The sequence below is a fragment of the Malania oleifera genome, chromosome 8 (genome assembly GCF_029873635.1).
Source record: "Malania oleifera isolate guangnan ecotype guangnan chromosome 8, ASM2987363v1, whole genome shotgun sequence".
Taxonomy (NCBI): domain Eukaryota; kingdom Viridiplantae; phylum Streptophyta; class Magnoliopsida; order Santalales; family Ximeniaceae; genus Malania; species Malania oleifera.
In genome coordinates, this window is record NC_080424.1 from 98,680,757 (window position 1) to 98,706,402 (window position 25,646).

The following is a 25,646-nucleotide window of genomic DNA, read 5'->3' on the forward strand; positions in this document are numbered from 1 at the left end:
TTTACGCTTGGTTTCTATTACCTACTTAATTGTGATGTATTTCCACAGAGCGTGAGCAAGAAAAAGATATAGGAAAAAGAATTTCCCTTATAAGAAAAATTGTACTTAAATTGCACAGCTTTGTCTAAATCACTGATATTTTGTTGAATTCATCAGCACTTGCCAATCATAAACTACACATTTATTTAGTACAAAATATGAAATCAAATCAAATTTATTACTTAAGTTCATCATATTCAGCCATTAAAGCTCCACTCCTATTCCATTTTATTCCACAAATCATGCAAGACGAAAGATCTAGAACTAACTGGTTCAGCAATCATACACACCACCCAACTTTCTCGGCCGGAAGAAAAAGTGCTTCCATCATCAGTTGATTTTAGAGCCATTCCAGCCACAACTTGCAGGGTTTTTTAAGAAACCCTAAAAAGTGAGTGAAGACTAAGCCAATCTGCAACATAGCCTTAAAATAGAAACATTCGCACCTCTTCACAGCCTAGGGCTCACATCAGCTCCGATGACAAACCCAGATCCGTCTGGTTTGAAACTTTTTAACCATTCTGATAATCCTTTTTCTAGCAAATACATTGTTCAAGAAAAAGGATTTATTAATTTTGGCAGCTTTTCTGAAGCTCCACTTGCATAAATAACTTTGTGAAAGAGGCAAAAATAAAACAAAATGTTGACAATATATAATTTTTTTGTTCAATGACTTGCAGTACATTTTACTTTATTTTATTTTTATCTTTCTTTGGTAACAAAAAGTAAATAAATAAATTCTTTCATACCAGTTAGGGAAATGGTAAAATTGCAACTCCCGACTCGTGCCTTCATTCTACGATCATAAAACACCAACCCATTTTTGGATAGGAAAAACAGAGAAGAAGAGAAAGATCTTCCATCATTAGCAGATATCTAAGCCATTCTAAACTACTACAAGCATTTTCTTTGACATCCCCAAGTGAAGAAGCTAGCTTGCAACATATTCCAGAGAATAGAAATATTGAAACCCCTAATTGCACTAGTTCACAGTTCAAATAGCAGGGTTCCAATAAGAAAAGGAGCTCATATTAGCTTGTTGACAAACCGAGACCATACTGATTTCAAGTGTGTTGAACCATTCTGATCATCCCTCCTCTAGTAAAGGCATATTCTAGGGAAAAAGATTTCCCAACCCCTCCCCACGCGGCAAAATGTAAATGAACACAACAATTTCCAGCCAGCTGCATTTAAAAAATGGTGCTAGGGCAACATCTTTTACCAAAATAACATACAAGAAACAAAACTATTTTACATACAAAATAAATTTTTTGGGTACACATGAGAGCGTCCCAAAAGTTGGCAGTACCCTGATATATACAAGCCTTCATCAGATGGATAGCCACTGGGGGAAATATGTGACACAAGCCAAAATGTGTTAGGTGGGAACCAAACTGATTATATTTTTGTGAATTATTAAGAAAAAAATACATATTATACTGTTTTTGTTACATTGAATGGAGCACTCAAGGAAGTTCTAGGAATGGATGGCTACGATTTGCACAACTGCCTCATTGGGGTAAGAAACCTTGCAAGCCGAAGGGGCACGTGCGCGCAGACCAATGTCCCATTTTCTGTATATTCCTACAAATTAGGAGAGGAGATTGTATAAGAAAACTAGTACTAACCAAAGTAATCCAACCTTGAAAAAGCAAGATCAACATTTCAAATAATGGTCCATGCTGTTCACTGGCAGCATGGTCCTAATCCAAAATGAGTTTCTAAGAAAACAAAAGCTACAATTCCCAGAGGGCTACGGCTTGTGATAAAGAACCAATATTACAACACAATACTGCGCGCACAACCCAAAAACCGATTTAGCCCAGAGATAACCAAGTAATTGGAAAACCCCCAGATGGTCAGCATTTACGGTCAATCCCTCCCAAGCACAGATCTAAGCCCATGAAGTCAAAACACAAAAGCCATAGCAATTTATTGTTATTCTTATTTTCTTTATTTCCTCGTCATTTCTTTACTAATGATGTATTTCGAGAGTCATTTTTCATTGATGCTAATTACTGAGTTCTTTCAACAAGTGTTACATTAGCCAACTCTATCTCCCCCTGTCCTTAATTGTCCCAACAACTAAATTCACACGCGCTCGCACACACATGAACTAAACCTGTGTTTGGGAGCATGAAGTTTAAACCTTGGATTTGAAGGCGAGATGTGAACAAAATATTATAGAAAGTTGTATTGAGTTTCATCCAAATCCACACAAATACAAACCTAAATCCAACTCCCAAAATCTATGCTCCCAAACACAACCTTAAATTCAAAAAATATCTCAGGGAATAATCAAGGGCATGTTCTCAAATAGCAGCCACAATCGTTAGATAATGCCATTACATTATTGCAACATAATGGCATTACATAATTTATTTTTGGGGTCCTGATACTGATAGAAATAAAAATTACAGCCCTAGCAGCTGTTCCAGACTGCTATTTACATAACTGCTGTTATGGTCGTTATTATGCAACAAAGGCTATGAGACAGCAAAAGATATTCTTTATTTTCCAACTTTTTAGGCTCATTTTTTCTCTCATTTTTCCTTTGGTAAATCAACAAGGGGAGAATATTGTAATGAGGATAATACCGATACAAAATAATTTATTTTTTACAATATGTGCAAAAAAACATTGACTAAAATTTTGAAATGAACAATGCTTAGTTTCAAAAAATTATATATTTTGAAAATATTTTTAATTTGATATTATTTTCTATCTTGTTCAGCTTCAACCTTCAATCCTCTTCAAGTTCTTGTCTTGTTCAAGCCATGAATGCTTTATATTTTAATGATAAAATTTTACGATTACAATATTGTAATATGCAAAATTACTCGTTGATCTAAATTTATAAGATTTTTATAATTTTTAACTCATAAAATGATAGAGTTCGTGTCATTTATTGTATGTTTTACTTTTGCTATAATATATATATAGCCTCATAGATTGAAGGAGTATGTCATATTAATATCTAATGTATTTTGTTTCATTGATTCTTTTTAAGAATGGTTAAGGGCTTAAACATGCGAAATAACAATGCAGATAGGGTTGTGTGCTTGAAAAGAGTTCACGGCTGTTACACCCACTTTCTACTATGTAATATTATCCACCACTCCAGCTTTTAGTTACACCCATTACTGTTACGCTATGCTACTCGCTATTGCCTAAAGAAGGCAAGCTTTACTCCCACTTTAAATTATTTGTGCATGATATTTGTGCTAAGAGAGAAATGATGAAATTACCAACAAAGAGGGGAGAGAGAGAGAGAGAGAGAGAAGGCCGTGGGGTATTGTAAAGATCCACAGAGAGAATACAGATTACTCACAGTTTTCTCTACCATTCCAACCTGATGTATCGTACTGAGAATTTCTCCTTTGTCAAATGGAATTAAAGCTTCCACCCATACCATAGAATCCTGCCATAAAATATCTCTTCTTTTAAGAAATAAATATGCATTGTCTTTGGGTTATGCTGTCCAGCATTCACTCCTAAGGGTGAACAGAACAAGCAGAACAGCAAGATTGATGGCAACTCAGTACCTTGAGTTTCACCTGAACCGCATTGCAGAATTCTTGTAATCCATCCCCATTTAAAGCTGAAACACAAATAGCACCCCTTTTCTCTGCTTCCAACCTTACCTTTTGAGGATCAATAACCTGGTCAACCTGCCATAAGCAACAGTATGAGTCACTATAGACTCTGCCTATAATACATGTGTTTCCAGGATTGACATTCCATGCCAGTTTATAAATGAAATAAATAATGCTCAAAGGTTATCACTGACATACTGAATGCTAACTGCATAGGGAAGGGGAAATTTTTTTAAATTGCTCTACTAATAAAAAATTGATTAAATGACCTAGTGCATTGCCTTTCTCATTGAGAATAAAGAAAGGAACGAAGCAACAAGTCACATAAAAAAAATGAATTTATATACAGATTCACAAAAACAAAGACTTGGAATTAGAACTTCACTGTTTAATTCACATAACAATACAAAGTGCTTCCCCACATAATCTCCCCATACCCGTACCTTGTTCCAAACCATCAACCTTGGAATAGATGAAACATCTAGTTCTGACAAAACTTTGTCCACAGCATCTATCTGTTGCTCCACTAGAGGATGGCTGAACTTGATAAAAATATATGATATGAATGTTAACCATAAGAATTAAGTATAGTCTACAGGTTCTACCAGTTTACAGAGTTATACCTGATATCCACCACATGCACCAAAAGAGATGACTCTGATATTTCCTCCAATGTTGCCCTGAAGGCAGCAACCTGTAGAAAGCAGCTCATAAGATAGAACGGAGGGCTTCACCCTCTAAGTAGGATTAGCATTCATAGGCCTCTTCAACATTCAGGTTAACGGATATTTAATACAAGAGATTAATCATGATGACAGTTATTGAGATATGAAATATAATAAGAACAACAACTAACAAACTGATTTTAAAATTTTCAGGAGCTCACCACTGTAGTTGGTAACTTTTGAATAAATCCGACAGTATCAGTAAGAAGAAACTCCCTCCCATTCTTCATCTGGACAGTAGATCAGCAAAAGATGAATCACATTTGTAGTAGTAATCTCCCTCATAAGATGCTAAAAAATGGAAATGAAATAGCCAAGTGTTCAAGACTTCTATCCCAAAGTAAATGTAAAGCCCAAAAGTTACTTGCGCTGCAATATTAGTTGGCCTTATTATGGTATTATTTTTATGATGGGCTAAGTAGGAGTAGGAGCCTAAAACCCTTAAATATATATAGAATTGATTATTATTCCTAATGAGAAGAAAAAGAAAAAAAAAAGGGGCAGTACATTATTTTCCTCTAAAAACCGTAAAGAGTCGTTTCTCATGCCCAGGACAAGAGAGTGGATTGGAGAAAACCTAAATTTTAATTCTACAATTCTCAGCATGTAATTGACATTGAGATTAGTAGCAAATCCCCGGCTTATTGCAAGTTGTTCTCGGTTTCAACTTTGGGTAGGAAGGATTGGAGTTATGGAAGTTCAGCAGGACTCTTACAATTTTATGGATTTCTAAACGAAGATTTCCTTCTCTCTAACAAATTTATTGTTGTAAGATTGTTAATCATGATACAAGCAAGGTTAAGAATGGTTATTAAGGGAGAAGTACTGGATTAATTAGGGTTAGAAAATCAAGATGAATTAATTGTTATTGGGTATTGGGATTCAATCACAGGTATGATCTCGACTTCAAATCTGAACTTGATAACCAAAACTCTAGTATGCTTATTATATATCGCTGGAAAGATAATTGAGTCTAGTTTCTAATGCTGTAAACAACACCATAATCCAATTCGATATTTGTTAAAACTTCTGCAATGGGTTTCATTGGATGAGCCAATATGGTTTGAGCGTGAAGTTGTCCTCGATACACAAACGTAGCTTATCCCCATTCTCCTCCCCATAGATGTTTGGTAATTAAAAAACCATGTGCGAATTGCAAGCTTGTAGAGACATGTCTCAAGAAGGCAATGCTTGCAATTAGATTGGAAGTTATTGCTTAATTTCAGTTACTTTGGGATTTTGTTTAGATTGATTCGAGATATAAATTTATTATTTATTTCAAGGACTCCTATTTGAAGTCTTTAAGTTTAGTGCACGGATTGATTAACAACATCTAGTATTTTTATTGAACTATCATTTATTACAGATGGTTATCTATGAAGATGTGGAGAATTGCTATTTTGATTCGGTGATGGCTTCCATTATTTAAAGGCTGTTTCTAGATGATGCAGCTGTGTTATGTCTTGGACAATAAATTTGGTTCAATATATATTCATATGTAACAGAAGGATCTCAACACATTTTCAAGCAACCCAAAAGTCGAAACCTAAATGCATATGAAATTGTAACACCTAAATCAGAAGCTCCAAAAAGTACATGATTGACATAGTATCATCAATGGAAAAAACCAATGAAATATATTGTGAGAAACAGTGAATGAAATGTCTGCAGGACTATCACAGACAAAACACTTTACACCTTGTGAAGGGCCATGTGGCACTAGTTATAACACACTTGTTTAACTAGTCAGCCCAAAGTACACCGTGATTTCACCACATGAACAAATTCTTAACCATCAAATACAAAGTTAAGAGGAGGCAGTTAACAAGCATTAAAGTAGACAAGAGTCACAGCAAACTGTAAAGCAATGCAATTCATTCTTAAAACCTCTATAGGCAATGTGTGTATACCAAGGGAAGCCAATAGGCTAAACACATTTATGAAATCTTGTTAGTTCAATTTTAGTTACTATGGAATTTTTGTTAGATTGATTTGAGTTTACACAAATTTATTTTTGATTTCAAGGACTTGCATTCGAAGTCTTTCATTTTAGTACATGGATTGATCGACAACATCTGTATTTTTATTGAACTATCATTCCTTGGAGATTGTTATCTATGAAGATGTGGAGAAAAGTTATTTTCATTCAATGATGGCTTCCATTATTTAGAGGCTGTTATCTAGATGATGCAGCTGTGTTATGTCTCAGACAAAAAATTTGGTTCGATACATCCTCATTTGTAGCACAAGGATCTCAACACATTTTTAGCAACCCAAAAGTATGAACGTAAATGTATATAAAATCATAACACCTAAATCACAAGCTCCAAAAAGTACATCGTTATTAGAGTATCATCAATTGAAAACCCAAAGAAATGTGCTGTGGGAAACAATGAATGAAATGTTTGCAAGACCATCACAGATCAAACACTTCACACCTTGTAAGGACGGTGCGGCACTAGTTATAGCACACTTTCTTAACTAGTTAGCAGAAAGCATACCGCGGTTTCACCACATGAACAAATTTTTAACCATCAAATAAAAAGTTAAGCAGAAGCAGTTAACAGGCATGAAAGTAGACAAGGTCAGAGCAAACTGTAAAGCAACACAATTCACTATTAACACCTCTATAGGCAACATGTGTTTAGTGAGGGAGACCAAAACACATTTAAGAAAGCTTGTGAGTTTTACAATGATTGAAGAACATCCACCCTCCCATAAAGAGCTTTTTTCCGATGTACTAACTCTGACACTAGGAAACATCAAACTGATTTGAGTCATACTCCCATTTTACACTAAAGCATTATCTTACTCAAAGATGAAAACTTATGCTACTAGTTACAAGATCGTTACCATCCCATGTACACAAGACAAGGGGTCATAGGCAATATAATGCCCTAAACAAGCTTGGCTCATGACAGATTCAGGTATCTAATTACTCACATGGATATAGCCAGATATCTAAAAATCTTGCACTGTTTAATGTATATGGTACAGGAAAAACTATTAGAAATGCAAGAATTTTAAGAAGTCGATCAACCTCCTCACAACCTAAGTGGGATGGAGTGACTTCCCTTGTGCTTCTTTGTGCGTGCATCCCCTTGGGTTTCTTTAGGGGTCTTCCGCTAGAGACTGGAAGGCAGCACTTTTGTAATAGTTTTCTGTTTGTATTGTATGTTTCTGTTCATAAACTGGTTTTTCCTTGTTCGTAGTTTTTTATAGATCTTTTAGCTGGTTGGAGAGGATTCCTCGTCCTCCATTTTTGTACACTTTTTTCTCCAGTTTTAATAAATTTCTTCTTCTATCAAAAAAAATTATGGTATAGGAAAAATAACTCAACTAGCATGCTTCCACATAATGGGGCAGTTCTAGCTTTGCAAGTTCAGAACAGATTTTAGTTGTGATAATTAAACAGACCTGCACCCTTCTGGTAGTTGGATCAAGGGTCGCAAATAACTGATCCTCAGCAAGGACATCAGCCCCAGTCAATTGATTTAAAAGAGTGCTCTTCCCAGCATTTGTGTAGCCAACCTTGTATACCATAAAATGTATTATGTCACAAAAAATCGGTGGTTAGCACAAGCAACAAGCACACAGCTCAGTCTAACTGCAAAATCAGCTATTAACTTACCAAAGAAACAACAGGAACAGGTACAGAAGTACGCCGGCTCCGGTACAGCTTTCGATGTCGTCGAACAGATTCTAGCTCTTTCTTAAGAGCACCAATCTAGCAATGCAGATGTGTTGGAATTTCCAAGGGCAAAGTCAAAATCCAGCAGTCCACAATAATAATATCACCAATTTCTACAGCACTGACACAGTATTATTATTGTATATATTTGCATGCCCAAAGATCCACCATTGGGTAAGATAAGCAGTTTATTATTTGAAATTTGAGGGAGGAAATGAAGTAAATGAAGTTTGATCCTAATTTTGGTTTATTCATGCTGAGCCATCAATTGAATCCTCACTTTACAAGAAACTGCTAATAATAGAAGTAATTAATTAGGGGACACAACCCAAATTTAGCAGTTTCCTACAAAGAACTCTACATAACTATCAAGCCCAAACTAAGAGTTTACCCACTTACAGACCCACGTTCACAATTAGATTGCAAATTCAAAAGCAAATTTTTTTTTTCACTAATGAATAAAATTACAAAAGCATTCCTTCAAACAAAAAAAAAAATGTTGATAAGTATTTCCATGAAATAGAATTTTATTTGAACTCGCAAGGGAGAGACGCAAAAAATGCATGAGAAACCTTCATGGAATAAGAAGAAGCAATACAAAAGCACCCAGACCACTGAATGATCTGTTTAAAAACAAGCATATTGTGGCAAGTTGGATCTACAAATGCATGTGGACAAGTTTTGGACAAAAAGCTGCCCAAAACCAACCAACTGTGAACTCACAGAATCACAAAAAGAGGTAATAATATTCTCCTTCTGATTTGCAACTCCTTATTTACATTGAAACATGAATTTTTCTGATTCCTCACAATTCCTCATGCTCCAAAGTATTAGATTTTCCAAGGTCCATTTGGTCACTGGATAAAATTCAATTTTTCCATCGAGCTCCCTTCACTCTCATTAGATTATGAAAAAAAAGTATTCCGTTGCACAAACATTGATCAGAAATGAAAGAAAAATACCTAACAAATTATGCCTCCGCGACAATTTGTAAGAGTGCAACTTTCCTCAAATGTTTGAAAACCTTAAACCATGAAGATGAAACTGAGGCTCCAGTTGTTTGGCAGAAAATAACCTACTGGTACAAAATATTTTTTGCAAAAAAATATTTCCCTAGAAAATTATTAACTTTTCATTTGGTTGGACTTGGACAAAATTTTTCAGTCGGTTGGACTTGAACAAAACTCTAGTAATTATTTTCTAATACTGAAATGGGAGTTCCAAACTGCTTCCATTGACCAAGGAGCTATTTTTCTTGATTGACATTTTTTTTTTCCTGGAAGATCAAAACATTGGAAAACGCAAATATATTTTCCAAAAGACCACTGCTAAGAGAAATTTGGCATAAATGCATAGCAACTTAACAACTTACAATAAGTATTTTTTTATGACAAGCAAGGCTTCCTTCTTTCGGAAACATATGGACATAATTTCATGTCATCTTTTATTAGTGTGCGTCCAGTCTCACATCGTCTTTGTAAGCAGTTCCAAAGCCAATATAAGATCCTCTTAGCTCTCTCTCCTTCACACCTAATTTTTGAGGATGAGTTCTCTAACATGGTATCAGAGCTGGGCCTCGGGGTGCTTGGCTCCTCCGTGGGTTGGACTTCTCCTTGCCTCATTTCCCCCATGGGCTCAAAGGGGAGCATTAGTGTGCGTCCAATCCCACATCGTCTCTGTGAGCAGTTCCAAAGCCAGTATAAGATCCTCTTAGCTCTCTCTCCTTGACACCTAGGTTTTGAGGATGAGTTTTCTAGCATCTTTTAATACTCATTCACAAATTGTTAAAAGGGACTCATTAGCTGTTCCATCCTTGATTACTATAAGAGTAGTTGACAACTTCATGACCAACACAGTTTTTAGAAATAGCAAGAAAAATGGTACAAGGAAAAGGTTATTATAGGTCAACACATGACTTAAATAAAACTTACACCTAAGGTTTGTGGCTAGTAATGCCAGGGAGCAGAAACTGATTGGATCACTTGGTCACAACTGAAGTTTTTCAACCTACAAATAATTATTCTTTTAAGATGATCATGGCTCCCATATTTAGCAAACATATGGACATAAATTTCATGCCACATATTTATACTCATGGGCGTTAATTGGGACTCATTAGCCATTTGCATCTTAATTACTATCATAAGAGCAGTTGACAACTTCATGATCAATGCAATTTTTAATGACTGCAAGAAAAATGGTATAGGGAAAAGGTTATAATGGGTCGATACATGACCACAATCAAACATACACCAAAGTTGTACGCTAGTGCACCAGGAAACAGAAAAAGATTACATCTCTCAGTCACAAGTAAATTTTTTTCAAATCGGTGAGGTAAAAAAAATTAACATTATAAAGAAAATAGTAAGCATTTAAACAGCTACTTGTCAACTGGCTCCAAGGGGCAAGGAGCAAAACAAAAGAAATACAACATATGCCTCTTAAGAGAAACGGAATTTAACTATTGAGTACAAATAAAGTTATTTGGGTGAGTAATTTCAAAAACAAGGGAAAAAATATTAATAAATTTAATTATGAGTTATAATATCAAACATAATTATTTGGTGATCGGATTGCAAGTGTCAAAAAAAGTGAAGAGGAAGAAGTACATGGCTGCATAAGGCCCCTTCAAATGTACAGTTAGTTGCCTCTTAGAAGGGAATAATCATGTGAAAAGGTTGCAACATCAAACCTCACAAATGGCAAATAAGATGACGATTTCTTGGACCTCTAATAAGGCATTAAAATGAAAAGGAAAACACAATAGAGCCAATAGATCAAGTAGAGAGCAACCACAAAAATTGATCACTAGTACTGCAATAACAAAACCAAGCCTTGAGTCCCACTAGGTGGGGTCAGCTTTAAAGAACAAGAAAATTTACTGACTTGAGTGCGTAAGATACGCTTGTCCACTTCAATTTGTTTCTCGCCCATTCCTTTCACCCTGCCCCCTGCTTGACGCTCAAGGTGAGTCCACATTTTTGTCAGTCGTGGCAACTGATATTCCATTTGAGCTAATGCCACCTAAAACAGATTCCATTCTTGTCATTTGAACTAACCAAAAAATTAAAAAAATTAAAAATAAAAAGGAATTTTGGAGTACTATTTTTGAAGCAAATTTAAAAAAAAATAAAAAAACAAAAAATAAAACTACCTGTAAAGCTGCCTCACGTGTTGCTGCTCGCTGATTAAAGATATCCAGGATGAGAGCAGTGCGATCACAAACTCTAACATCTCCACCAAAAGCCTTATCTAAATTACGCAACTGCCTAGAGTCAAGCATTTAGAGCAAAACAAAATGCAAAAATTTCATAAAATCACATATCCTCATAAGCTACAATCATATATGGTACTAACTGAAATGTGAGTTGAAAGTTGGCAATCCAGGCATCTATCCAAGACAAATCATGATATGACTGCAATATTGATGATAATGAGAAAGATGGCAATTACAAATAATGCAACCAACGTATTAAGTATTAACTTTACAAAAAAGACTCAGATACAAAGCAAGTGTACATCGCACATGAGAACACAGCCACAGGATTGAGACTCAATCATAAGAAATAATCCAAAGGGCATCCACTCAATCACAACAACCACTGTTCACTTATCATTTTATTTAGAATTTTTTTTCCCGATTGAAAAATATGAGATTTCATTAAAGAGGAAAGAATGTACAAAAAGGAGAATCAGGCATTACCCTTAGGAAAAAGAAAACAAATAAAAAAAAACAAATACAATCAAAATAATATAGCCTTCCAATCTCCCTGAATATATCTGGGGAAAAAAAAAAAGACACCCCTTTAAAGCAGCCTGCTGCAAAGGGCCAGAGAGATGCCGAATACTGAATCTTTTCCCAAAGCAAAGGACAATTGATCTTCCTCCCAAAAAAGACGCGCGCAATCCTTTCCAACCAAATTCCCCATAAAATTGCAAAGATCCCACAAGTCCATAAAATCAAACTGTCTCTACTGTTCCCAAAGCCTATAAATGAAATATTCAACAAAGCCTCCATTGAGCTCACACAAACCTAATTCTCTCCAAATAAACCAAACAAATCATTCCAAATTCTCCAATAGAAAGGGCAATGCAGAAAAATATGAGATGCAGATGTCGAGCTATCCAAACACAAAATACAAACATCTGGAGATAACACCTTCAAAGGCCTCCTGCTCTGCAACAGATTGTTGGTGTTGGGGACTTTAGCTTTCCATAGTACAATGAAGAGAAAAGAAAGGACTCTAGAAGAATACAAAATCCATAACAACAAAGAAATGAAGAGAGTTCCTCCACCGCCCCCCACCCCCCCCCCCCCCCCACCAAAAAAAACCAACAAAACCATTTAGAGACCTACAAAAATGGAAATCCATAGAAGTAATAGACACGTTATAAATAAGAAATGAAGCAATGACACCATTATGCACTAAGGAGGGACAATATAATCAAAGAAAAGAGATGAAAAATCCAACATTACCCACCCAAGAGTCTTCCCAAAAACAAATCCAAGACCCATTGCCCACAGCACACTTGACACAAGGAGAAAACAGAGAATAGATCCAGGCAATACACTTCCAAGCACTCTCAGCAGAGCATCTCATTCTCAAGTTAGCATCCCACCCGCAAGACAAATTTACGTTTTATAACATTATGCCAAGGTGGTTCTTCTCCAAGGGAAACCTCCACTACCATGTGCCCAATAAAGCAACTTTTTAGACACCAAACTACCAAGACCCAGCACCCCCCCCCTCCCCTTTTAATCCTACACACAATCTCCCAACTAACCAAATCATGGCTTTTCTCCCCTACACTGGACCCAAGAAAACCTCATATTATTTTCCCAATTTTAATAGCAATTCCTAGTGGAATCCTATAAATAGACAAATAATAAAGAGGAATACTGGAAAGAGTGATACAACCACCTATAGAAAACAAAGCACCCTCCCACCCATCTAATCGCTTACCCTCTCCATCTCTGGTTCCCAAAAACTAACAACATAGGATTTCCCCCCAAAGGGACTCCTAAATAAGTTAAGGGTCAAACTAAAATACCACACCCAACTAAGGAGGCCAACTCCAAAGATCTAGTAGAACTGTAGAAGTAAGATTTTTAGTTTCAATCTTACTCCTAATTAATTTTTAAACAAGAGACCTTCTAAAAATAGTTGGAGAATTGTAAGAACATTTGAAAGGGATTCCCTAGGACCACCTAAAAATAAAATAGTACGATATACAAATTGAAGATGGAAGACAACACCCCTCCCACGACAGGGAGGATCCTTCTTACAAATTCTCTCTGTTTGTTGACCTATCTATCAATCTACTCAAAATATCAACAAAAAGAACAAATAAAAAAGGAGGCAGTGGCTCCCATTGCCTAACACCCCTCAAGGCCCTAAACCACTCTTAGGTTCACCTTATATAATGAAATAACTTCAAAAATGCATTAGATAGACACCCCCTCATCCGCCCACACTACCTCTCCCAAAACCTTTCCTGCAAAGATTTATCTAAGAAATTCCAACTAAACCAATCATAAGCACTTTTCAAATCCAATTTAAAAATAACCTCCTTCTCTATCCTCCTACTTAATTTGCCATCAAAATAGCATCCAAAATTTGTCTCCCCTTAACAGTTAACAGAAGCAATTTGAGCCTGAGATGTAGTGTCCCCTATTACTTGACACACAACAAGCACTTTTGCAACAATTTTGTACACATCAGTAACTATCAGACTATCAGTAACCAATTGACCAGTCCTTCTTCAGCATCCTAGAATTAGTACTTTTTTCTGAGACCCATTAAAATAAAACTCATTAAAAACCTTCATCAAATCAGCCCTAACCACCTCCCAACAATCTTCATTAAATGTCATAGTAAAACAATTCAGACCAAAGCCTTATCCCTTTCCATCCCAAACCCTACTGCTTTTACCTCATTCTCCTCAAAAAGCCTTTCCAATAACCTGGTCACTAAAAATGGGACTCCACTCCAACCCTTCAATCATAGGCCTATTCTCATCCTCCTCAGAAAATAAATTAGAAAAGAATTCCATCCTCTCATTTGCAATCAACCAAGCATCAGATGTAACTAGTAACTACTCCTTCCTTAATCTCCATTCTATTAGGATTCCAAATCAATTAGGATTTCTAATTAATATGATTCCCAAATCAATTAGGATTCTATTTAATGTAGGATTATTTCATGTTTGTTAGAATTCCCAAATCAGTTGGGATTCGAGGGGATATTTTACAGTCCTAATAGGAGTCAGTTTCTCTACCCTATATGTATGTGACCCCTACAGGGCTTTTGGCATTAAAGCAAACAATGAAGCAATAACATAATTTATAGCCTTTGGCTAATTTGAAGGCAGATCCCCTCGAAGTGATAAGACCTTATTTCTCTTATTATTTCCCATTCTTTAAATTTCCCCAATTTCTCCACGATAAAACCCCAGGGTCTTATCATTTGGTATCAAAGTTGCCATTCTTGTGGATGCCGTTAACCCGCCAACAAAAGCAAGGTCTTGGAATTCTTGATCTTCACTCATACGTAATGGCCTCAGAAAATTCAGAAGATTCACATATGGAAGCTAGGCTAGAGGCTGAACTTAGCAATATGTTTAAGTCTCAATTTGAAGAGACCCACGCATTGCTCTCTAAGTTACTTAGTACATCTCCCCATAAAGAGAGAGAAGATGATGTCTCTACATCAGCTAATCGTAGGGAGCAATCGTACATGCATGAAGGAAGTTACCAAGGAGAGCGTGATCATGGTCCTTCTTATATGAAGGTGGAATTTCCTTGATGGGACATTGATGACCCTACCGGTTGGGTTTCTAGGGCTGAAAAATACTTTCGTTTCCATTTACTCCAGAAATATTTAAAATTGAGATTGCTTCTATTACTCCAGATGGCGATGCTATTCAATGGTATAACTGGTTTGAAGTTCATTACGGAGTGCCTTCATGGATTACTTGTTCGGTTTAGGCCCATTGGAATACTAGATATGAGAATATCGATAGAGAGTTTGCTAAAATACGCCAAACTAGCACTGTCTTGGAGTATTAGACACGATTTGAGCAGCCATCAAATGGGTCTAAAGATTGGAATAAAAACCAACTTGTCGATACTTTCATTGAAGATCTCCTACCTGACATTCAGCGTGAGGTCAAAGTGCATTGCCACAAACTATGACTGCTGCAATTTCCTTTGCACGTTTAGAAGAAGAAAAGTTAGGAGAAGAACAGTGTTGCTTAACAAGACCATTAGCAAGAAAAATGACAGCAGCACTATCACACCATCAGCTTCTCACAATCCCCCTGCTAAACGATTTACTCAGGAGGAACTTAAAGAGTGAATGACAAAAGGACTATGCTGGCATTGTGATGAAAAATGGCATAGAGGGCACCGTTGCAAAAAAGGACAACTTTTGATGATTGAACCAATAAAGGGCCAGAAGAGGTTGAGGATGACCCCCCTTATTCAGATCAAGAACCGTATGAAATCTTATCATGATGATGAATCTATAACTTCTTCAGTTCAAGCTTTAGTTGGTTATGCTAATCCTCAAACCATGAAAATTAGTGGTTTCCTAAAACACCAAACTGTTACTATCTTAGTTGATGCAGGTAGCACTAACAATTTCATGGACACTAAAATTGCTATATGACTAGCCTATCAAGTGGAGCAATGTGAAAAGTTTGATGCGAGGGTTGCAGATGGAAGGACCTTGATATGTCAAACTTACTATGCAAAATCATGGGTTGTATGTTGATTTCTTCTTGCTGCCAATAGAATACTACGCTGTGGTTTTGGGTATTGAATGGTTAAGAACTTTCGGTGTTATAGCTTGGAATTTCTCTAAACTGGTTATGAAGTTCCCTATGAATGGCCAGATAGTAACTCTTAAAGGCAAACGTTGTGGTAGTGTCACTACAATTTCAAGCCATTGTATGGAGAAACTCCTTAAAAAGGAGCGACGTGGCTGCCTGGTACAACTTCAAGCATCAAAGGAGTTACAAGGTCGATCTAGGCAAGGATGAAGGGCTAGAATCTCTTATTTCATAATTTTCTGACCTATCTGCCGAGCCACAGGGATTGCCACCTCAGCAAACACATGAGCACCGTATTCCTCTATTTCCAGATGAGTTAGGAGGTGCCCAGCAGTTCACCAAACTCAACTTGAGGTCAGGCTATCACCAGATTCAGGTACATGAGGATAACATTCAGAAGACTGCATTTAGAACTCACGATGGCCATTACGAGTTCTTGGTTATGCCTTTTGGGTTAACCAATGCACCTTCGACCTTCCAAAGTCTCATGAATAACATTTTTCAACCTGACCTATGAAAGCCTATTCCACAAACAATAAAAACGCAGCGAGGATTTTTGGTATTGACTGGTTACTACTTACTACCACAAGTTTGTCGAGGATTATGGAACGATTAGCGCTCCACTAACCGCTCTACTGAAAAAGGATGCATTCAAATGGGGAAGGAAGCTGAACAAACCTTTGTCAAGCTTAAGCACACAATGTCCACCACACCAGTTATTACCTTACTAGATTTCAAAGAGGCGTTCATCATAGAGTTTGATGCATAAGGAGATGACATTGGTGCAACTATAATGCAAGACAGACACCCCACTGCTTTTATCAATAAGGCTTTTTCTCCATCCCACATTGGCATGATTGACAAAGAGATGCTAGCCATTGTGCATGCGGCTAAAAAGTGGAGAGATTGTCAGAGTTTATTGATGCTCAACCTTGAGGACAAGGCTGATTTGAAGGAGGCGGAAATGTTAGGATTCCCAAATCAATTAGGATTCTAATTAATATTTAATGTAGAATTATTTAATGTTTGTTAGGATTCCCAAAACAATTAAGATTCTATTTAATGTTAGGATTATTTAATGTTGATTCGAGGGGATATTTTACAGTCCTAATAGGAGTCAGTTTCTCTACCCTATATATATGTGATCCCTACGGGACTTTTGACATTAAAGCAAGCAATGAAGCAATAACATAATTTATAGCCTTTGGCTAATTTGGAGGCAGATCCCCTCGAAATGATCAAACCCTATTTCTCTTATTATTTTCGATTCTTTAAATTTCCCCAATTTCTCCACAATAAAATCCCAGGGTCTCATAACATTCCCTAATCAAATTTCTTCTCATCTAACCATCAGCCAGCCATGAAAGAATTTTGTATTATATTTAACTTTAGTAAAATATAATATTAGGCACAAATTGAATGTATGCATTATTAGTCATAAAAAAAAAAATTGGGAAACAAATTCCAGCAAGAACTGCTGTTAACAAGAAATTTAAAATAAGTACAAAAAAAATAGGGAGGTCAAGATATCCATATGCCAAAATTTATGAACACTACAAGGTAAAAACAGGAAAACCTCCACCTTATTTGCAAATGTAATATGCCACAAAAGTCTTCAAAACAGGTGAAAGTTTCCAAAAAAATTAAATGTGGTTATCAACAAATGAAACACCAAAATCCTTTTGTTTTTTTTTTTTTTTTCTTTTGGAATACAACACATTCCAAAGTTTCCAAATGCAGCTAAAACATTTTATATATGAGAAATGGTTCAAAACCAAGCTGGGAAAAAAAAATTTACCAAATCGAGCAAACATGGCCAGGCCCACTAGGATTTGAAACCGAGACAATTAATGTAGTTGCATAGCAGTAACATATAATAACAATAATGACAATAATATATGAAGAACCGCAAAGATGTGATGATCATTAACTAACAAACAAAGGAAAAAATGGGATTCTAGTATACAAGATGAGATGAACTCAGAGAGAGATCAGTCAACAACACTCGGATCCAAGGGTAGGACCCAACAAAGGTAGATATTGTAGTCAATATGAGTTAGTAGCATAGATAAGGAAATAGATATTTGATGCAGAAAAAAATTATAATGATGATAAAAATAAAAAATAACTCCTTGATGACAATGATCGAAACACAACAAATAGGGAAAGTCATATAGTCTAAATAAACTTGTCATTTATTAGAGCCAATCCTTACAAAAAGAACGTTAGTCTCATTTATTGGAACCAATCGCTACAGAAAGCACATTAGGCATTTAAACTTTACCCTGCTGAAAGCTCATCATCAAATATTACAGTCTCCACATCTAATGCCTGAATTGCACTCTTAATTTCTGCAACCTTTCCAGACCCAACGTAAGTCCTCGGGTTTGGAGTAGCAAGTCTGTACCAGGAGAGAACAAGCTATCAATCCAAAAAATGAAATTTGCTTCAAGGCACATAAAAGCATGAAAAATTGAAGCTTGATTTGCAGCAGTTTATAAAATTCTTATAAAGAAAATATAAGTGGTTAAAGGCACACATATTATGGGACATATCATATAAATACCATGTAGTACAAGTAAAGCAATATTTAGTGAGTGAATAATATTGTATAAACAATTAAAAACAAATAATTGTAAACTAAAAGCTTGTTAACTAAGCCAGTTGTGTGCATCAAACATTGGCACCTAGCAATAGAGACTGGCAGGGAGTGGAACCAATATGCAACTCAAATATCATATTTTTCAGTTTTGTATTAGATTAAATTGACCATCAGAGTACAACTCCCTTCCCTTTGAGGTGTAGCCATATCTCAATGTATGCCACGTTGTCACTTAAGCAATGCATTGTTAGTATCACCAGCCTTAAGGCAGTAGGAGGTCTTATAATCCCACACGATGATTTCTAGCATGGTCCATGCCACATGCTCAAATCAATACTTCAACAGATGTTAATAAAGAATCAAATTGCATCTCCTGAGAAAAGTCATATGGACCACTTGCATGAGATAGAAACCTTGAACAGCACCGTGTGTGTATACACGCACACAGGCACACATATTTATATATTATAAAATGCAGAACAGCTTCATACTTCATTTGTAAAAATTTGAGAAATATCCCAAAATACTCACTTTTGATAAGTAGAACCAACAACCATCAGTCCAGCTGTGTCAGCTAGCTGGGATAGTTCATTGAGTGATTCCTCCATGCTAAAGGAATCCTCCATCCCACCTCTGCATTCAACACCCACCAGGTAAGCTTTTTCTTCCAACACCTGAAAATTTTAATATAAGACAACTCAATTCTTCGCTAGAAAAAACTCACTGGAAGTCATCAGAGTAGCCACAATGAAAATATGTCAGAACCATCCATATTGGACTTAAGTGAGCGGGACTAAGAATTGCACGGGTAAACTGTGACTGAATTTTGATTTCAAGATAGCTACAAACACATTCATGGTCATTCTTACTGATGATTTAAGCTGTAATTGCTCTTCCAAGTCCAGACAATAATCACATCTATTGTAGTTATTGTCACACAACAGATTTCAGCGACAGTCACAGCTCATCCTCTACTTCTTCATCAACCATTAACAATAACAATAACATTCCCCCAAAAAAATCCAAAAGAGTGCGCCCAAAAGGAAGCCAAGTAAACAACTCTATCTAAAGCAGATTAAGTGGGGTTTTTCTGTCATTAAAAATCCTAGCGTTCCTTTTGGTCCAAAGAGTCCAAAAGAGCGCACTATATTCAGGGCCATTACCCTCTCCCCAAAAAGGCACCTTGTTAGGGTGTGCAGCCCCCACACTTATAAGCCCTTGGGATCTCCCAAACCGTTTTGGATGTGGGACAGAAGCACTATGCCTACCCTTTGGCACTTGGCGAGACACCCTGCCTACCCCTCTTGGGTGCTTGGCGTGTCACCTTGCCTACATTCTTGGGCGTGAGGCGTGAGGCTCTCCCCACCCAATCCGGCGACGTCCTCGTCGCCAATGGCCACCCTGCCTACCCCCTTAGGCACTTGGCGTGATTCGAATTGAGCCAGGTTGGCTCTGATACCACTATATCAAGGGCCGAATATTTCACACCTTTGTTGCACACCGTCAAGAAAGTATCTACGGTGTGAGGAAGAACCATGGGCTCACCAAAAACTGAAAACAGCAGATCCAAAGCTGCATAGCTACCAACAATGGAGAAACAAAAGGTCAGTGGTTTGTTCGACTTGGAACATATGAAACAGATATCCAGGCTAATAGCCTTAGATGAATAAAAGGTTCCCTCAACTGCAGCAAATCAGTGGTATTTAGCCTATAAAGTTCCAGTCCACATGAAAACTCTGATTTTGAAAGGAACCTTTGTGTTCCAGATAAAATTATTAAAGGGGAAAGAGCAAGAACTCAGGGATTTCATGAGCTGAGAAAAAAAAGATTTTTGGAAAAAGAGCCAGTGACATCCCCTATCCAAATCCTCGAATCATCTCTTGTATAGGAAGAAAAAGAATCCAGCACTCTCAGCGAAATAGTCGGATCACTACCTCTCTCTCATTGAGATAACTGAAGAAATGGATACTCCAAGGTAGAGAGTCCCCCTCCAAAAGAGTAGAAAGCTTTAATTAGGGAATTGTGTAAGCTCGATAGTCTGAAGGAACGACACATAAACTGAGTGAACCACGCAAGTCCAAGTTTTTTATACCACTGCTCCATCAATTTCTCCATAAAGGCCACAGAGTAAGCAGGAATGGAAGGACCATGGAGGATGACCATCATCCACATTCAGAATCTGCAATGTATTTTGGCAGCATTTGAGGCTGTCTCAGATCTGAAAGTGAATCTTGGAAAAAGTAAAATTATTCCAATTGGTGATAGTCCAGGAAGACCTTTCCTTGCGGGAATTTTGGGCTGCAAAATGGGATCCTCCCCTATCAGCTACCTTGGGCTTCCTCACGGAGCCAAATTTAAAATAACTGTCAGGAACCCCATTATTGAGAAGTTCGAAAAAAAAGGCTAGCAGGACGAAAAAGGAATTTTTTGTCAAAAGGTAGTAAACTCGCTCTTATTAAAAGCACCTTGACAAATCTTCCCCGTTTATTTCATATTCCTCCTCCCACTTCCGGTTTCTATTGCCAAGAGACTTGAAGGAATTCAAAGGAAGTTCCTATGGGGGAGCTTGGGGCTAGAATTCAAGTTCCACCTCATCAAATGGGGCATGGTGAAACAACCTATTTGTTCAAAAAGCTTGGGTCTAAAATCCCTCCACATTTTCAATAAAGCACTTCTTGGAAAAAGGTTGTGGAGATTCATGATAGAGAACAATTATCTTTGGCGGGAATCATTGCAATGAAATAATGGCTTGAGCATAATGAGTGGATCTCCCAGGCTGGCATAGGACCACATAGTGTACGGGAGTGAAAATACATCAGGAAAGGTTGGAATGACTTCTTTTCTTGTATTAAATTCCAAGTGGGGAATGGAGACGACATTTATTTTTGGCATGATGTGTGGCGTGACTAGGAGGCTCTTAGCATCTTATTTCCAGTCATGTACAACTTGCCATGTGACAAAGATGTCGGCATCAGTCAGCACCTTCAGTCTTCAATTCAAGGGTTTTTCTGAAACATTCCCTTCCATAGAAATGTGGAAGATTGAGAATCAATGATAAAATCTTGACCCTCGACAACTTGCAGAGGAGGGTTTTCTGTCGCCAATAGATGGCCCCTTTGCTCGGTTAATGCAGAATCAGTTGAGCACATCCTTCTTCATTTTGAAGAGGTTTCTGTCACCAACAGATGCCCCCTTTGCTTGGCTAATGCAGAACCAGTTGAGCACATCCTTCTTCATTGCCCCCAGACAAGAAATCTTTGGAATATAGCTTTGACTCTAACCATAAAATGGTGGGTTACCACTAGCTCTATAGGAGGGGAGCACTAGGCCTGGAGAGGGACTTGGGCAACAAAGGAAAAGAGAGAGGATTTGTCTCTCATTCCTCTTGCAATTTTCTGATGCATTTGGAAAGAGATGAACAGGAGAGTGATTAAAAATTCAATCTCACCACTTCAGAGCAGCAAAGAGCAATGGTTTACTGTGGTCACTAGTTGGCATGGTAGACTTAAAACAAATTATTACAGTGTAATTTTTTTTTATTTTTAAGACACCCTTCAGGGTGGTTGATTTCCTGTGCTTCGGCCTGGTATCCCCTTGATGTCTTTTCAATAAATCATCCTTTACTAATAATTATAAAAACATAAAAAAAAAAAAAAAAAAAAAAAAGGTTCCCTTATCCTCAAGAATCCTTCATAAGAAACTGCATCTAACCTCTTGCTTTCCCTGCCCATTACTCTTCGTTGCTCTTAACTAGTAAACTTATTCTCATCATGACGACAACTACCAACTCCGAAGTCCATGGATGCATCAATCCTAAATTCCATCCCATTATTTGGCTCCATTTCCATCACAACTTTCCTATCCCATCAGTCTATAACAAACATTCTCATCTTGCCATCCATTTAAGACAACCCACCACACAAAAAACCTAGCAAGGATTTCAATGTTTTGGCACATTTATTTTTTTTCTCTAAAGAAATCAGTATATCTATAAGTTTATAATGTTTCGCACACTTAGAATACTAGTTCCAATGAAATTATCCCGTGCTCTTTCTGCATTCCAAGGGAACACTCAAAAAGAATTGAAACGTCATAATCCTATTGCAAATAGTGACCTTGTAAAGGTTTGCAAAAAAGTTACAAGTTCTCTTTTTTATTCATACGAATTCTCAACAATCAAGATCCAAACTGCTTGCCTATCCTGCTCCATGTTGTCAAAAAGTCAAATGATACCCCTGTTCTCTCTCTCTCTCTCTCTCTCTTGTGCGTGTGAGAGAGAGAGTGTACACTTGATAGCATCTGTTTTCATTCCCTTAGTGATAATAATACATACTTCAGCTCACAATAATATGTTTCTACCTTTTTAGGAGCAATGACAGAAGACATATTAGATTTTTTCCCAGAATAATACTTTAATAAAATATTCCCAAACTGATACTGCCACAAAAGCATTTCTCAGAATTGTTTTGTCCATGAAATCAAGTTTCTCAAACTCAAATCAATACCAAAAACTTGATTCCCATTAAAACCTAAACAAGAGAATTAAGTTTTCAAATTCAATTTCATTAAGAGAGAGAGAGAGAGAATTGTGTTTCCCAAACTCAATTTTTGGAGCCACACATGTACAGCTCCACCCCTACTCATGGACCATGCCTGTGGAAAGGATAAATTGGAGCCAAACCAAATTATTTCAGCTTGCCTACACCTATCCAAACCATCCTTGAAAACAAACTGAACCAAACAAAAAGAGAAATATGGTTCCTACGTACACCAAACTTTGTATTATGCATAATTATAGGCCCAACAAATAGAACATTGACAAAAAAGTAATTTGAGACATTTTGTGCTCCATATTTAGTCTACAAATATTTATTTCACTACAAAAATGATGAATCATAACTTCAAAACATTCCATTTTTGGCGCCAGATCCTCTCCACTCCATGACACATCCTATGCATCTTCAACGATAGTCACAAATCATAACCCACAATAAATAGTTGAAATTCAACCACATCCATAAAGAATCTAAAATTTCCAAAATGATGTCAAACAAAAATTAAACCTAAAAATTAGTTTACCATGCGCACACTTTTTGCTTCATAGCTGAAAATCTCTCTCATATCTTTGCCAATTACATCACATGCTTATGGATTCAATTTTATTTTTTATAAGCCTTAGGCTTCTTGATTCTTATTCCATTTGTAAAACAATTATTTTATGCAATTTTTGGATTCTTAAAATCAAATGGAGGTACCATTGGTACTCCAAAAATAGGTACTGTACAATTATTCTTTTAATATGATTTTTACTGCACACATGGGAAAAAAAAGAGGGGCAAATTTGTCATTTCATTATATGAGAAAAAATAGACCACCACTGATATAGTTTCAATGCCACTAGTGCCCCCCCTTCTCAAAATTCTTGGATTGCCCGACTTTATGTCTTTTAGTTCTTGTTGCATTGATTGACCTTGGACTTATTCTTATGGCATTTTGGTTTAAATTTAATTGCTGTATGCCGCCATTTCGAACAATTTATGCTTCTGGAGGAGTGGTTGAGGTCAAATTATGGATTGCGGGTGATGGGCCATGGCTGTCATATTGAGATGCACAGGATTGAGGATCACAGTTTTCCATTTTATCTAAAAACAACAAAAAGATGCTTGTCGCTGAATTTGACCGAATTATTTTTATGTGCTTAATTCGTTCACCTATAGACTCCGAGTACATTCACTTGCCTGGGAAAAAAATAATTAAAAAAAACAAAATTAAAAACATTCCAAAATTTCATCGGGGGAAACATACCCAACCAACAACCTTCAAGTGAGGCCCTGAAATGGTTTTTCTAACCTGTCAGGGATGATTTTAAAGATGTCTCTAACATGTTAGAGATATAGAGATATATTGAAAGCCATACCTGCGGCAGCTTCAGCGTTTAGGTGAATTGGTTATATTTGAGTATCTATAACCAAGAGGTCTGAAGTCCAAACGGACTTCTAAGTGCAGGACGTGTCAGAGAGATACTAAAACAATTTCAGCCATCACCTAACAAACTTAAACTTTTAAGTAACCTCATGGCACTGAACAGATAAAAACAAAACAACGAACCTCCCTTCCGTTTCGAAGCTTAAACCTGTTATCATAGCTGTCCTCGTCCTCTATCTTCTTCGTTGCTTCGGTCGATGAAGTTCTCGACAGCTCTAGGGTTTCTTCTGTTGCTTTCGCGTCTGCGACTCCATTAAGGACCCCATGGACCTCTTCTTCTGGAGCATCGACTACTGGATTAAGTCCGGTTCCATCTTGGAGGACTCGAGTGAGTCGCGCAGAGTTGCTCGTGAGTCTTCGTTTGAGAGCACAAGTGATTGGCAGGTTAGGGTTTGGAGATATTCGAGAAACTGCGTCGCGAATCGATGAGGAGGGAGGGACTATAGAACAGATGCATGCGGTCATGATAAGATTTAACGACGGAAATGAAGAAGCTGGGGACTTGAGATGAGAGTGAACTCGACTCGGGACTGTCACAGCACCAACGTAGCGCGTTAGACGATAAGAACGAGCCGTTTTGTGCGCGTCTCTACCACGCGGCGTCGTTTTTGGTCCGCTTTACCTAAAACGCAACGTTTTGTGGGGTCCCTAATCCTCCAGATAAAACGCAATATTTCTACCGTTTTCAATAATCTTCTAAATCAATCCTTTTTTTCTTTTTTGTGAATAGTTGATTTTTAATTAAATGTTCTTAACGTGATGTAATTCGAAAATTATTTTTTATAATAATGTATTTTATGTTATGAAAAATATGAATATCACTCCATCTTCCACTATTTTGATTTTTTTCATTTCAATAAATATCTGGTTATTCATATTACCTCATAAAAGGGCATCATACCTCTCACATTGGTATATATGTATTGCATACTTGTATACACATTTGCATGCTTAAAATAAGTAGGGTATATAGAAAGAAAAAAAAAAGATAAAGAGAAAAAAGATATCTTATACAAGGTTAGAGATATTTTATAAAAAGGCCGATTCCAAATTATTTTATAATTCCTTTAAAGATAGTGAAGCATTTTATGTCATTCGTCCGTGGAGTAAGCATAGTCGAACCACGTAAATTTTTATTTCATCTCTATTTATTTTCCTACATTTTTTATAATATG

General features: G+C 36.8%; 1 protein-coding gene across 1 annotated transcript; it reads right to left on the reverse strand.

The window, feature by feature from the left end:
• Positions 1-1,228: 1,228 nt before the first annotated feature.
• Positions 1,229-25,060, reverse strand: LOC131163087 (uncharacterized). Its single transcript, XM_058119793.1, has 13 exons — positions 24,595-25,060; positions 19,018-19,160; positions 18,169-18,285; positions 11,206-11,320; positions 10,938-11,075; positions 7,992-8,087; positions 7,778-7,891; positions 4,522-4,590; positions 4,259-4,329; positions 4,079-4,172; positions 3,585-3,710; positions 3,371-3,460; positions 1,229-1,623 (listed from the first exon to the last, which is right to left on the reverse strand). Exons 1-13 carry the CDS (start codon positions 24,934-24,936, stop codon positions 1,531-1,533), a joined length of 1,608 nt encoding a protein of 535 aa, XP_057975776.1. The 5' UTR covers positions 24,937-25,060; the 3' UTR covers positions 1,229-1,530.
• Between the last annotated feature and the right edge of the window lie 586 nt (positions 25,061-25,646).

What these genes read in the sequence shown, in the direction of transcription:
- LOC131163087 (XM_058119793.1), bottom strand. Translation starts at nt 24,936, where the DNA reads ATGACCGCATGCATCTGTTCTATAGTCCCTCCCTCCTCATCGATTCGC. An exon ending in AGCGTATCTTACGCACTCAA is followed by an intron (nt 8,088 to 10,937) that starts GTCAGTAAATTT and finishes CTGCATTGCTAG; the next exon opens with ATTGGTGCTCTTAAGAAAGA. An exon ending in TTGGAATGGTAGAGAAAACT is followed by an intron (nt 1,624 to 3,370) that starts GTGAGTAATCTG and finishes CCTAATTTGTAG; the next exon opens with GAATATACAGAAAATGGGAC.